The sequence below is a fragment of the Pavona decussata genome, unplaced genomic scaffold (assembly GCF_977016875.1).
Source record: "Pavona decussata unplaced genomic scaffold, jaPavDecu1.1 SCAFFOLD_100, whole genome shotgun sequence".
NCBI lineage: Eukaryota > Metazoa > Cnidaria > Anthozoa > Scleractinia > Agariciidae > Pavona > Pavona decussata.
In genome coordinates, this window is record NW_028145515.1 from 1,690,087 (window position 1) to 1,702,500 (window position 12,414).

The 12,414-nt window shown below is 38.8% G+C and overlaps 1 protein-coding gene across 2 annotated transcripts in view; it reads left to right on the forward strand.

The window, feature by feature from the left end:
- Positions 1–1,278: 1,278 nt before the first annotated feature.
- Positions 1,279–12,414, forward strand: part of LOC146472270 (regucalcin-like) — an 11,675-nt gene continuing 539 nt past the window's right edge. The window contains exons 1-13 of one of the 2 annotated variants that reach the window (XM_085119753.1): positions 1,279–1,434; positions 2,679–2,715; positions 3,022–3,092; positions 4,077–4,110; positions 4,657–4,700; positions 4,834–4,852; positions 5,931–5,986; positions 6,803–6,847; positions 7,394–7,464; positions 8,390–8,474; positions 9,445–9,510; positions 9,905–10,026; positions 10,673–12,414. The exon at positions 10,673–12,414 is cut by the window's right edge and continues 539 nt beyond it. In XM_085119753.1, coding sequence (XP_084975879.1) covers positions 1,285–1,434; positions 2,679–2,715; positions 3,022–3,092; positions 4,077–4,110; positions 4,657–4,700; positions 4,834–4,852; positions 5,931–5,986; positions 6,803–6,847; positions 7,394–7,464; positions 8,390–8,474; positions 9,445–9,510; positions 9,905–10,026; positions 10,673–10,781 — 909 coding nt within the window. In that variant the 5' untranslated portion in view covers positions 1,279–1,284 and the 3' untranslated portion in view covers positions 10,782–12,414. Of the gene's footprint in view, positions 1,435–2,678; positions 2,716–3,021; positions 3,093–4,076; positions 4,111–4,656; positions 4,720–4,833; positions 4,853–5,930; positions 5,987–6,802; positions 6,848–7,393; positions 7,465–8,389; positions 8,475–9,444; positions 9,511–9,904; positions 10,027–10,672 lie in introns of both variants that reach the window. The other variant, XM_085119752.1, reaches the window with a different exon arrangement.

Genomic DNA, 12,414 nt, shown 5'->3' on the forward strand with positions numbered 1-12,414 from the left:
TGCGTTTTAATATATATGCAGTGAATTTCAAAGTATTGTTGATTTCTGCGTGCACTTATCTATGGCCCGTGCAGTAAGATTTTACCAAAATTACCATAATCCAGGTGTGAATTAATCAGCTCCCTCGTGTTTGCTCGGAAAGCCTTCGGAAGCGTAAAAACAAGCACTTTTGTGTCCAAGAATATAGCGCGGACAGACAATTTCACGAGTTGACACGGCACGATGATAAACTAGGCATATTGTAGATTGTCATATCATGGGTGGAATTTTAAAATAAGCCTTAGAAGGTAAGATTGAAGCCTTTGAATTTTAGCATGATAGATTTTGCGCCTTTAAGGGCAAATATTTCTTAAGAAGCTTGAAGTTAAAAAATCCGGCTATGATATGACACAATAGATGTTGTAATAGATCACTCAGTGGTAAAATCAAATTTCTCTGCGTCTTCGTGGAGGAGAAAACCTGGACACAAAATCACGTTTTTAACAAATTTAATTTAAGTTACTTTCTGTATTGCCCTAAGACGCCATCTACACATTATAAAACGATCATAGTGCACTTTGATCATTCTCCAATACGTCTGCTAAGTTTTGGCGAAATCGGCTTTGAACTGCTCGTGATTTTAGGATTTTAAAAGTGGTACCCCTGCCAATATTTTGCCTAATGAATATATTCATGGTCAACGTATCCACCGCGGCCTTAACCTGAACAAGCGTACGAAGAATATTCAAGTGAATATACTAAAGAATAATGCACGCACCATACGTATGCTTCGTGCATTGTGGAGTTATACAGAACACAGTTTGACCAATCACAGTGCTTGCTTGACGCTGGCTATTTTATAATCATGAATATAAGTCGTTCTTTAATTAATCCATGAACCGAAACAAGCATGCTTCACGTGTATATACCCCCAGGTATATACCTCGTTCTTTAATCGCTGAGCCGAAACAAGCGCGCTACACATGAACATAACTCGTACATCATGAGTAGCGCTCTTGTTTCGGTTCATGGATTAAAGAACGAAGGGTAGTTTGAGGGCGGAGGTTAACGTAGAGTTAATAACAAAGGACCCCTCGAACACTTAAAAAATATAAGAAACATAATCACGTCGGGAAAAAACTTTTTCATTCACAACCATAGCCAAGTGAGCGGAGGCAAAGCAAGAGCCCCTCCCGTCGCGCCACGCACTCCCCTGAAAAAGAAAAGAGCAAAACAAACAAACAAAGAAACATGTGGAACCCCCGTCACGTTTTCCCAAAAGTCATTTCGTGCGTGACACTCAAGATGGCGGCCTTAGATTGTGACATCTCTGTTGTAAAAAAAGGATGCTCTAAACTTGGAGAAGGCCCGCATTGGGACGAAACTACACAACGACTCATATGGGTAGATATTTTTGGACAGACTGTTCATCTGCTTGATCCAGTGACCGGAAAGGTAAGGCCCGTTCAGACCATCGTTCAGACGCCGTAAAAAAGTTCGCAATCGAATTGGATTTAGACCGTCCCAAGTACAGTAGTATTTTTTTGCACTGGAGTCCAAAAAGAAAATTGGGAGTAGTGGTGCTTTTTTTCCGGAGATAATTTTAAAAGCAAATAATTATTCTAAAATTAAGCTTTGGCTTATCAATGGTTTACTTCCTAGCGTCGATGAGTTCTCCAAAAAAGTATTGCGTGTTCGTTGACATAATTAAAAAAGGGTCTGTGATCTCTTGGGGTGCGAATTTGACTCATTAGGGTGGGGAAATTAATTACGCGTGGTGCCCTGAGGGCAGCACGTGTCGTAAAATGGGCTCGATATCTTCTTCGTGTTTTTTTTTTTTTTCATCACGGTAGCCCGAAATCTGCATCTTTCAATTATTAACTCGTTTTGCATGTATCAAATTCAGTTTTCTCCTAGAGGGGATATTTTTGTCTGCTATTGTCCTTATTGTCTTGAACAAAAACGGTCCAATCAGAATGCATTTATCTTAGTGTATTTCAGGAGGGATCAGACGGGAGTTAATTACTATTACAAGTGCTCGTCATGTCCCAGTGATCTCTCGGTGGAACTGAAAAGGCTTCCTTAGTGATGTGGTGAAAGCTATTTCCGGTATGCGAAAGGATAAATAGGAAATATAAATAGCGCGTGAGTCAATCTGTCATGTTATGTTATCTCGAGTACCGTAACGCAATATTTCAATTGCGAAGGGGGGGGGGGGGGGGTAGCTTTAAAAAATCTGTAAAGTGTACAACAGAAATAAATCATGCACAGTGTCATGCGTAAATGCCAGTATAGGCATCTTGTTAACATTTAAAAACCTTAACATAAAATTCCCGTGGGTTGCCCACCCATCCCATTTCCCCTCCTCTTCTGGGGAAAACCATTCATAGGTACACAATTTTAAATGTCAAAGCAATCTATCGCATATTTTATCCAAATTGAATCTCAAGTTACTGTTAAAAATGCCTGGTTATCCCCAATTTTCTTTTTGCATGAAACCAAATTCTAACTCTTACCTTGCTAAGACGTGCTGCATTAAGTTATGAACTGCACAAAAAAAAAAAAAATTTAAAAAAAAGTATATATATACAGAGTTTCTAAATTTAAAGATCTGTATTTGACTTTCAAGTATATTATTTTGTGTGTGTTGGTTAACTAAACTAAACTGCTCTACTTAAGTTAAACAAATCTTCTTGTAGGATGAGGAATATAATTTTGATGGACCGGTTGGAGCAGGTAAGACTAGATTTTCATTCTTGATTAAATGAAGCCAGCCAGATTGTAATTTTGCTGTCTCGCCTCAAGGCACAAACGTGCCATTGTACAAGGGAAATCAAGGTGCATTGTAGGTCAACAATACGCTTCCTTTAACCCTGAGTCTTGCCGCTGGCCAGGTATTTTTTTTTTGAGAGTGCAGCATTTTTATATTTTGGGTAAATTATCCACTTACTGTCTAAGCATTAGTTTTCTGGCACCAAACTCTTCAATTTAATTAACGGTAAGTTTGTGTGTTTTAAATGAACTCTTGTATTACTTTTCCAGCTGTTCCAAGAAAGAGAGGTGGATCACTAGTTGTGGCGGCCAAGAGAGATTTTATTTTCCTTGACCTTGAGGTTTGTAATGAATATGTCATGCTCCAAAATTGTAAGAATATTTTCTTTTGAATGAGGCAAGAAGGGCTAATTTGAATGCAAACAAAAGAATTATATCAAAATGGCAGCCATTTTGGCTTTGATTTCCTGGTGTTTATGAGGTCGTGGGTTCAAACCCCTAGCGGACCAACACTCAGGGTATTTAAATAACTGAGGAGAAAGTGCTGCCTTTGTAATGACATCTGCAAATGGTTAGACTTTCTAGTGTTCTCAGATAAGGACGATAAATAAAATTATTGTAGGTCCCTTCCCACAACACTTGTTCCTGTTAAAAACTGTGGGACATTAAAGAACCCATGGTACTGTTTGAAAAGTGTAGGGCGTGGAGTTCCCGGTGTCATGGTCTATCTGATTATTCTTTATTCTATTGTTATTCTTTCAGCTTTATTGGTCAATTAATTAAGTAATTAAACTAATAAATAAACAAAAAACTTTAATGAACCTAGTTTAATGGCCATAGCTCCCACGAGTCTCCTGTAGCTCAGTGGACTTCTGATAGGAGTACTCAAATTTTTTTCCAAGGCTCAGTATGCCTGTGTCATTTATTAATTAATACATCATTCTCAAAAAAACTCTAAAATTAATATGAAAGGAAGAAATTTGTAAAGAAAGACCAAAAGGGTTAGCCTGAACGGGATATGATACCCATGCGAGGTGCAACCCCAACCTTCCTCTCCAATTCAGTTTTTATCTGCAAGAGAGGTAAAATGGCTCCCCCATATTATTATTATTATTATTATTATTATTATTATTATTATTATTATAATATTCTCCTCACTGCTCCAGAATCGTGGAGACATCAAGAATATTTTATTTTTCGTGATTGTTTTCTTAGTTTATTTGAACATGATCTGGATGTAACCTGTAGTATGAAGAAGCTACAGTAGATACTCATCACTGTTCAGGGTCTTAAGTGTAAAGACTTAACAAGCCCTATTATTTTAGACAGGATCCAAAGAGGTTGTAGCTTCAGTTGATGGTGAGTGTGTGACTTTTTTGTGTCACAACATTTTATTCTTTAAAATTTGTTTTTTCCTTAATTAATGTGCAAGTATTAATAATTAATATGGAGTACTGTACATGTAGCTGAACTGTTGTCACATGTGAGATAATGCATGAATCATGTGCATTATTTCATGTAAGCTTGTTTAACTTGCTAGTCATGTTGCACAGTTGTTTCACTTGCATGTATGTCCAGAAATCCTGATCTAACCCTGATTTTGGGTACTTTATGTAAGACAGACTTTTTTGTCGTTTTAATATGACTTCATGTTTGACAGAATTATTTGACTGTGTTTTAGTAAGAATTTAGGGTAGGAGACACTTTGTGATGTCTATCATACATTTCATGCATCTCATGCATTTCAGTTGTGTTGTTCTGACATGTATGCACATGTTGCTAACTCAACAAAACCATAATGTCTAAGCCCAGGTCTTCAGAATCATCGTCATCATCATCATCATCATTGTCATCATCATCATCATCATCAGTTGTTCAAGTTTTTCACTTTCATTCACTCCTCAGATGACAAGCCAGGCAATCGCTTCAATGATGGAAAATGCGACCTAGTTAGTATAGAAATTGCTTGTTGATACGACCAGTTTGTACATGTATGGAAGCTCGTAAATTGATTTTGAAATAAATTGTATAAACTCATTTGGTAATACATCTTAATTTCATCTGATATTGTTTTGTTTTCAGGCTGGTCGCTTCTGGGCAGGTAGGTTCAACTCTTAGTTTAATTTTGTATATTGTTCTAAATATCCACCCATGAGGAGGGGGGTGGGGCAATCCCATGTTAATGTCATGAGTGTAATGGTTGTCAGAAATTTTCGACCAGAATTTGATGTAAGTGCAGTGCAGTAAATGGTGAATTGGTGTGGCAGTGAGGAACATTTTTTGAGAGCCAGAGACTTAACATAACTCAAGAGAACTTAGTCTGATAACTTAACAGAACTCAAGACTCCAAGGAGACTTCACACCAGAAAACACAACTGCAATGCAGGAGACCCATGAAAATTTGGCAATTTTTTTGAGATGCATGTTCATGTCATGTTTCATACCAAAACTTCAGAATTTAAATGGCCAAATATTTTCATATTTTTTGTTTTGGTTTTGAAAGCAATGTGATTCATGAATGAGTGTATTTCTCCTCCCATTAAAATACAAATAGTCCCTCAAAGTTTTCATTTTCATGACTATTGCCACTAGGGAGCCCCAGGGATGGAGTTCCCTCTCTCTGGGGTTGGAGTTGGGGTTGGGGTTGTGGGGTCTGTGCCCGGGTGTTGGTGGGTGGGGTGCCTGTGGGCAAGTGCTGTGATGTCATTACAGCATACAGTAATAGACCCTTCTCCAAAATGGTGGCAACAGATTAATTATTTTGAATGGGTGAAAATTGAACTAAATGAAAAACTGATACCAACACTGGAAAGAGCACCTTTACTTTAGTAACCTTGCGAAGTTTCAGCATATTAGGTGTTATATCAGCTTAGGAAATGTAAGATGAAATTTGACAAATTTACAGACATTTGTATGACTGGAAGTATACGTCATACCCCCAGTCATACAAACGTCTGTAAATGTTTCATTTTTCAACTTACATTTTCTCAGATGATATTACACCTGATATGCTGAAACTTTGCAGGGTTACTAAAGTAAAAGTGCTCTTTCTATTGCTGGTATACGTTTTCAATGTTAACTTACTCGAATTTCTGGCCGCCATTTTGAAGAAGAGGCTATTGTGTTCTGAGGTGAGTCAGCTTAGGATGTTTTTCTGATCTTTCTGTCGTTTGCTCTAGGTACCATGGGTCCTGAACCAATTCCCACCAAAGTTGTACCACAACAGGGAGCATTGGTTAGTACAAGTCAGTATTGGTCATTAGATCTTTAAACTGCACCTTGCATGCTTTCACTCTTTTAAATACAGTATGATCATTTGGCGACTGTTTTTCACTGTTGTTTTACTGCTAACTTGAAGTATTCTCACTTGTAACAAACGTACGGCGGTGGCTTAATAGAGCTTTTTCAGTAATTTACCATTCATTTGGACCAACGTAACGTTAAGGACTGTGCCTACTTTTGTTACTGCGCATACGTTCTGCACATCTCGGGATACTCGGGTTTCCTATGGGTGGTGCCTACTAATACAGGAATATTTCTGTGTAGTTTAAAACTATGCAGAGAAAGCAGAACGTAGCAAGTGCTCTTGGTATCCAAAGAGAAAATTGGCGGTAACCATGTATTTTCAGAGATAATTAAGCTTCAATTTGGAAAAAATGCCATACATTGCTTTGTATGTTACTGCTTTTTTGGATTATTGTTGCTTAATGATCTCTCAAAAATGCGTTGTTACCCCCAATTTTCTTCTTGGATTCCAACAGCCCTTTCTAAAATCTGCTTTTCCTGATTGGTGATAAACCGTGTAAAAGTACTTCAGATCTATATTAGTAGGCAACGTTGTGTATTTGACGTTCGAATGTCTTGGGCCTCCTTCCTTATACGGAGGAAAGAAACACTGGAATAGGCGTCCACTAGAGTCTCATAAACCAATTTGTAAAGTGAGCCTTGACAGACAGGTGCATCTGGGCTGGATCTTACCCCCCCCCCCCCCCCCTCCCCCACCCTCCTTTTTGTGATTCTTTTATATTATGCTATGTGTTCTCTTTTTCAGTATTCTTTAAATTGTGATCACACAGTACGAAGATGGGTTGATAAGGTAACTAGTATACTGTTGTTATCTAAATGCAAGAGAAATATATTCTTTGGCAAGAGAATTAAAGAGTGTGTCGCTTTTCTGAGCTAACGTTTGTACAGATTAATAAATAGATAAATAGCATAAACAGAAAAACGTGCCTGTTAGGCCGTATGCCGTGAAAGTTTTGCGATTGTATTTACAAGGTGCCACAAAAAGTTGTTCCCGCAAAACATTTACTCCGCTTCTTAATTTTCCAGTGGATAATTAACAATTATAACATGCCCAAGAAATAGAGACCACTGAATTGTCTTTTGGTCGTTCTTGCAAAGCGAAATAAGCAGGATCTAGCAATATTTCTTGATTGTTTATTAATAAAACAATTGATCCACTCGCGCTTGTTGGATATGAGATGATTACTAATAATTGGCTAGTAGTCAACTAAGCGCTACGCACCTCGTTGGCTATCTATCATCTCATATCTGACGGGCGCTCTTAGAAAACTGTAGTCGTCAAATACCGTACCTGACCTTGATTTTCAATCCCTTTTTATTTATTTATTTTTTTCAGATTTCAATATCCAATGGTATCGCTTGGAATGCAGAAAAAAGGACATTCTATCATGTGGACACCGCGGACAGGTACAGCAGCCACAACGAAAGCGACGAGGGTCGTTTCATTCCACGTTATTCGGGGGTCGTGAAGAGCCGTTTATACAGTCCAATTTATAGGCGATTTTAGTTACAATTCTTACAATAATTTTAAATTCAGTATCTACGCGCCTGTGTAACCTGTACCGGCAATTTCATTGCGGTTGATTTGTTGCGACGAGAGCACAGATCGCCAAAGCGTAATATAGGATTTTGGATGGCGTTAAAATTCGATTCCGTTACGCGGTCGTCCAATTTTGTTAATCACTCGTATAATTACAGACCGAATTGGACTCCACTCAGTCCTATTGCCATTATAGTTTCTAATCATGTAGCCGATGGATCACGAGTAGTCTACATAGTTGATTTGAAATCGAAGAATCACTGCTAGAACCGCATCAAGAGTAGCCTGTGTTAACATTTATACTTCTGTACCAGGTTATTTCTTTGCCAGGTTACTGGTTAGTTTCTTTAATGGCGTTCGACGTAGAAAGAACGCACTTCTAATACAGATTGGAGTCGAGATTGTATGGGACAATGAACGAATGGATCTTGGGACGCGTATCTGGCATCCCCCGCAGATTTTGCAGGGGCGGATGACATCATCACCAACTTGGCAAAGGAGAGAGAGCCTGCAATCGAGATCGTCGAACGCGCTCCCTAATCTTTGATTAATTGAGATTTTTTTATCCAAATACACATACTGTAAAAGCCCATGTATAAGCCGCACCTTTTTACGCAAAATTTCAGTTAATAGTAGTCTCAAGGTCGTAGAAATAACAGAACATAAGCTACTTTTTACCACACTGAGTAGTTACAGAAAATGTCCACCCCCTCCCCTCACCCCGACGGTAAGGAAATTTTCTGGAACTATTACTATCTTTTTTACTTGCTATTCTTGATTGTAAAACCGCAGCAAAATCGACGCTTTTGACTATGACGAGACAAGTGGTGCTTTACTCAATAGGAGAACTGCAGTCAGAGTTGATCCTTCGTTTGGGGTAAGCTTGTCTCTGTATGTAGTAGGTCTGGAGGCGACGAACGGATTTCTTCAATAGGGAGCTTAAGCAGCGACGACGGCAACGGCAACGGCAACGAAAACGTCACCTGAAAATATAACTTTATTTCATTTGTGCTACTTCGCGACTGTTTTAACTCGCTCAACTTTTACAAAACGGCGAACTATCCAGGAACCAAATTGGTAGGAGTGGCGGGAAATGAAAAATTCACCGTCGTGTGTTTACGTCCTCCAAAACACCTAGAATTTGGTCATTTCACGTTGTTGTTTTGCAGAGGACGGCAAAGAAATGTACCAAAATGTAAAACGCACGTGCAGAGCGATTGTTTTTACTCATTAAACCTATTGTTTTGTGGCGTTGTCGTTGCCGTCGCCGTCGTCGTTGCTTAAGCTCCCTAATATTTCGAACATGACTTATTTCCAGGCATAGTTACGTTAAAATAGATGAACAAGAACTAGCATAAGGTTCGCCTACGTAGCAATCGTCTCCCGGTTGAGATTTTGTGCGTTTGTCGTTTTTTGACCACCGGGGTATTGGGACGAGAGCAAAAGAAACGGAGGACGAGGGAGAGGGGAGAGATCTCTTTCCTCCCCCTTCTTTCGTTTTTTTTTTTTTTTTTTTTTTTCCGCTCTCGTTCCAGTTTCCGCGCGTTTAAATAGCGATAAACGTACAAAACCCAAAATGTCAGCCATCGTGACCGGAAGTTAAAGTCGCATCTTTATTGGTAACCGCTGTAAAATCGGTATTTTATCTTTGGGGGTTATTTCCTTCGTTCTCCTAATCTGAAGTTAATCGAGCACTGATACTATAAGGAGAGTTTGCATGCCGATCAACAGCTTAAAACCATCAAGATAATCCAATCCCAATCAAGAAGTCAGAGTGCAAGTTTTCTTTGGTTTTGGAGAACGTCACCTATTGATCAAAACACTTACGGCTGTATTTCCGTTTTCAGTTTCCTGATGGAATGACCATCGATGTGGAGGGGATGTTGTGGGTCGCAATGTACAATGGATGGAAGGTAAGCCTCTGCTGTTCATTTCTGACAGCCAAATGGGAATGTCAAGTGCATGCTTTGAGGGTTGAGTGTATGGGGTTACGTTGATGCGTGATAGTCACCGGTTAAAGTTTCCTATTGACTGAGTTTTCGACATCCTGAGCGGAAGTCATCATCAGAGTCAAATGATGACTTCCACTCAGGTTGTCGAAACGTCAGTCACTGTCACCTCAAATAGTCCTTCTCAACACTTTGCGCACCTGGATGATCGTAATTTTACTTTACTTGTGAAGCTTTGTGACATGATTCCTGGGTTAAGTTCAAACCATGTACGGTACTGCTTGGATCACTTACGTCGAAAACGTTCTGTGTGTTGATAAACAAAACGTTATTTTAAACACGGAATTGTTGACCTTAGGTAGTAAGGTACAATCCTGACACGGGGGAATGTATTGGCCGAGTGGATCTTCCTGTCAGTAAACCAACTTCATGCTGCTGGGCCGCGCCAAATTATGATGAACTTATCGTTACAAGTGAAAGGTGGGTCTTATGTTAATAGTGGGGGAGTATACTACTGTTTTCCCTGACATGTTGGCAGACTATTCTTCTGCTCGGACTTTTAGCATTTTTCTCGTGTTCTCTAACACTCGCAGTGTTGAAGGACAATATACAATGGCGCCCAACGAGAAAAAATACTTGAAATATCGTCTTCTGTTTTCCCATCTGTTTTACGGTCTTCGAAAGGAATGTTTAAAGGGCAGAAAAAGAAAAAGTGAAAGAAAAAAAAAAAAACAGTGGATGCTGACAAAACATAGCATTTTAGCCAATCAGGGCGGGCAGTCTCCATCTGCTATTTAACAATTATTCCACGAGCGCGCGTTGGATATGAGATGATAAATAGCCAACGAGGCGCGTAGCGCCGAGTTGGCTATAATCATCTCATATCCAACAAGCGTTAGTGGAATAATTGTTTTATTAAAAACAATCAAGAAATATTGCTAGATTTTGCTGATTTCACTTTGCAAGAACACTGAGAAGACAACTTAATGGTCTCTATTTCTCGGGCATGGTATAATGGCTCACATACCATGGCCGCTAAGCCAATCAAATCGTTCGAATTGCATTATACAATGATCCAGTTTTTAATAAAAAGTGATACATTGCTTTGTTGCTCTTGTTTTCCCAGTGCTAGACTGACCGCGGAAGAAAAACAAGAACAGCCGCAGGCGGGCTCCATTTTTAGGATAAAAAGTCTTGGAATTCGTGGTTTACCACCTGCTGCCTTCAATGGATGAAGTATAAAGAAGAAATTATTAATATTTAGGCTGGATGGGGTAACGTGACTTGTTTTGCGTAAGCTACCGACACAAATCTCATTCCTAGCATAAGTCTACGCAGTTTAGATCACAATCAAGCTCCCTTGGGGCTGACCAGTTGCTCGTTCCAGGTTCATAAAGAGACTGGACCATGAAGAAATGAACCCCATCACCAGAAAGATAACATAAATATTAGTAAGGTTACCAAGTTTGGGTATGTTTCATTGCGTAGAAACCAGGCTGTGACCTGCCAACGGTCACCAAACTTCCATATAAATGTCTCCAATTCTAAGAAGGTGTCCCCCAAATCCATACAAAGTCTCTAATTTTTTTGGCGATTTTTTTAAAAGCCTTCTATATGGTTGCAATCTAAAGACAGAACCTTATGCTGACTAATTTTAATGTGATCTTTCTTGTGAAGGACTCCAATCTGTGATAAAATGAAAATTTAAGAACTCGTTCCCAGTCTTCATTTGAACTCTGGAACGGGCAAGAGGAACGCGGTTTCTTAACTGGAATGTATGCTCCAAAACAAAGCTGGACACCTTATGGTATTTACAAAATATAAATATGAACCTAGTTTAGTTCAGTGGAAGAGCATCCGAACTAGTAATCAGAAGGTCTTAGGTTCGACTCCTGATAGGAGCACTCGGATTTCTTTTTTTCCGAGTATGCCTGTGTCACTTTCTCGAATGATACATCATTCTCATAAATATTCTTAATCTTCATTGCTCGAGAACGAAAGCCCATTCCTTAGGCAGAAAGCTGTGAGAATAGAGCCGGCGCCAGTTAGGAATAGCACTGAGCTGCACTATTTAGGCCTAAACACTGCTTTGAAACGATTGGCTGTCATTTGTTGTCATGGCTAGCTCTCTAGAATAAGTTAAAAATTACCATTTTCATCACAAGGCTCGTGGTTGTAGTGGATATGCATAGGAGATATGAAGCAAGTGACCCGGGCTCGAGGCGAAAACTATTTTGCTTTTTACCTTTTTTTCCCTTCAAGTTCAAAATAAGTTTTCTGTTGTGTAAACATCATAAAGTGTCCAACTTTGTTTTGGAGTATCCATTTCCAGTGCAAACGGTTTTTTAAGACTGAGATGACGTCTTCGATAAGCTGAGCTATGTGTAGATAGAAACGGCGGTTCCTTCATCACACTTTTTAAGTCCTTACATAAAATTCTATAATTACTCCGAAAATGGTATATATTCAAAGCACCAATGCCAGGTTTGCCGATTTTCAAGACAAAGTTGCCCTGAATTGCATTTTTCACTGCAGTTTTCGTTATATTGGATCTTCGCAAAAAGGGTCACGTTATCTTTGCAAGAATTACACACTTTCGTTAGAATTACAGATTTATCCAATTGCATTTAGTTACTATTAATATATTTTCTTATTTAATTAAAAAAGAGAAATTTAAGGCTACGTTTCTCATAATTCGACGTGAAATGAAAAAAATATTAGGTAATTTGGTACTTTAACTGGACAAAATAGTTAATACATTTACCTTTTTTTGTTTTCAAAAAATATTCATATTTATGGCTTCTTGAACACAGCTGAAGAAGGGCGAAAATTTTGATTCGGTAGGTTAAATAAAAGTAGTTCAAAGCC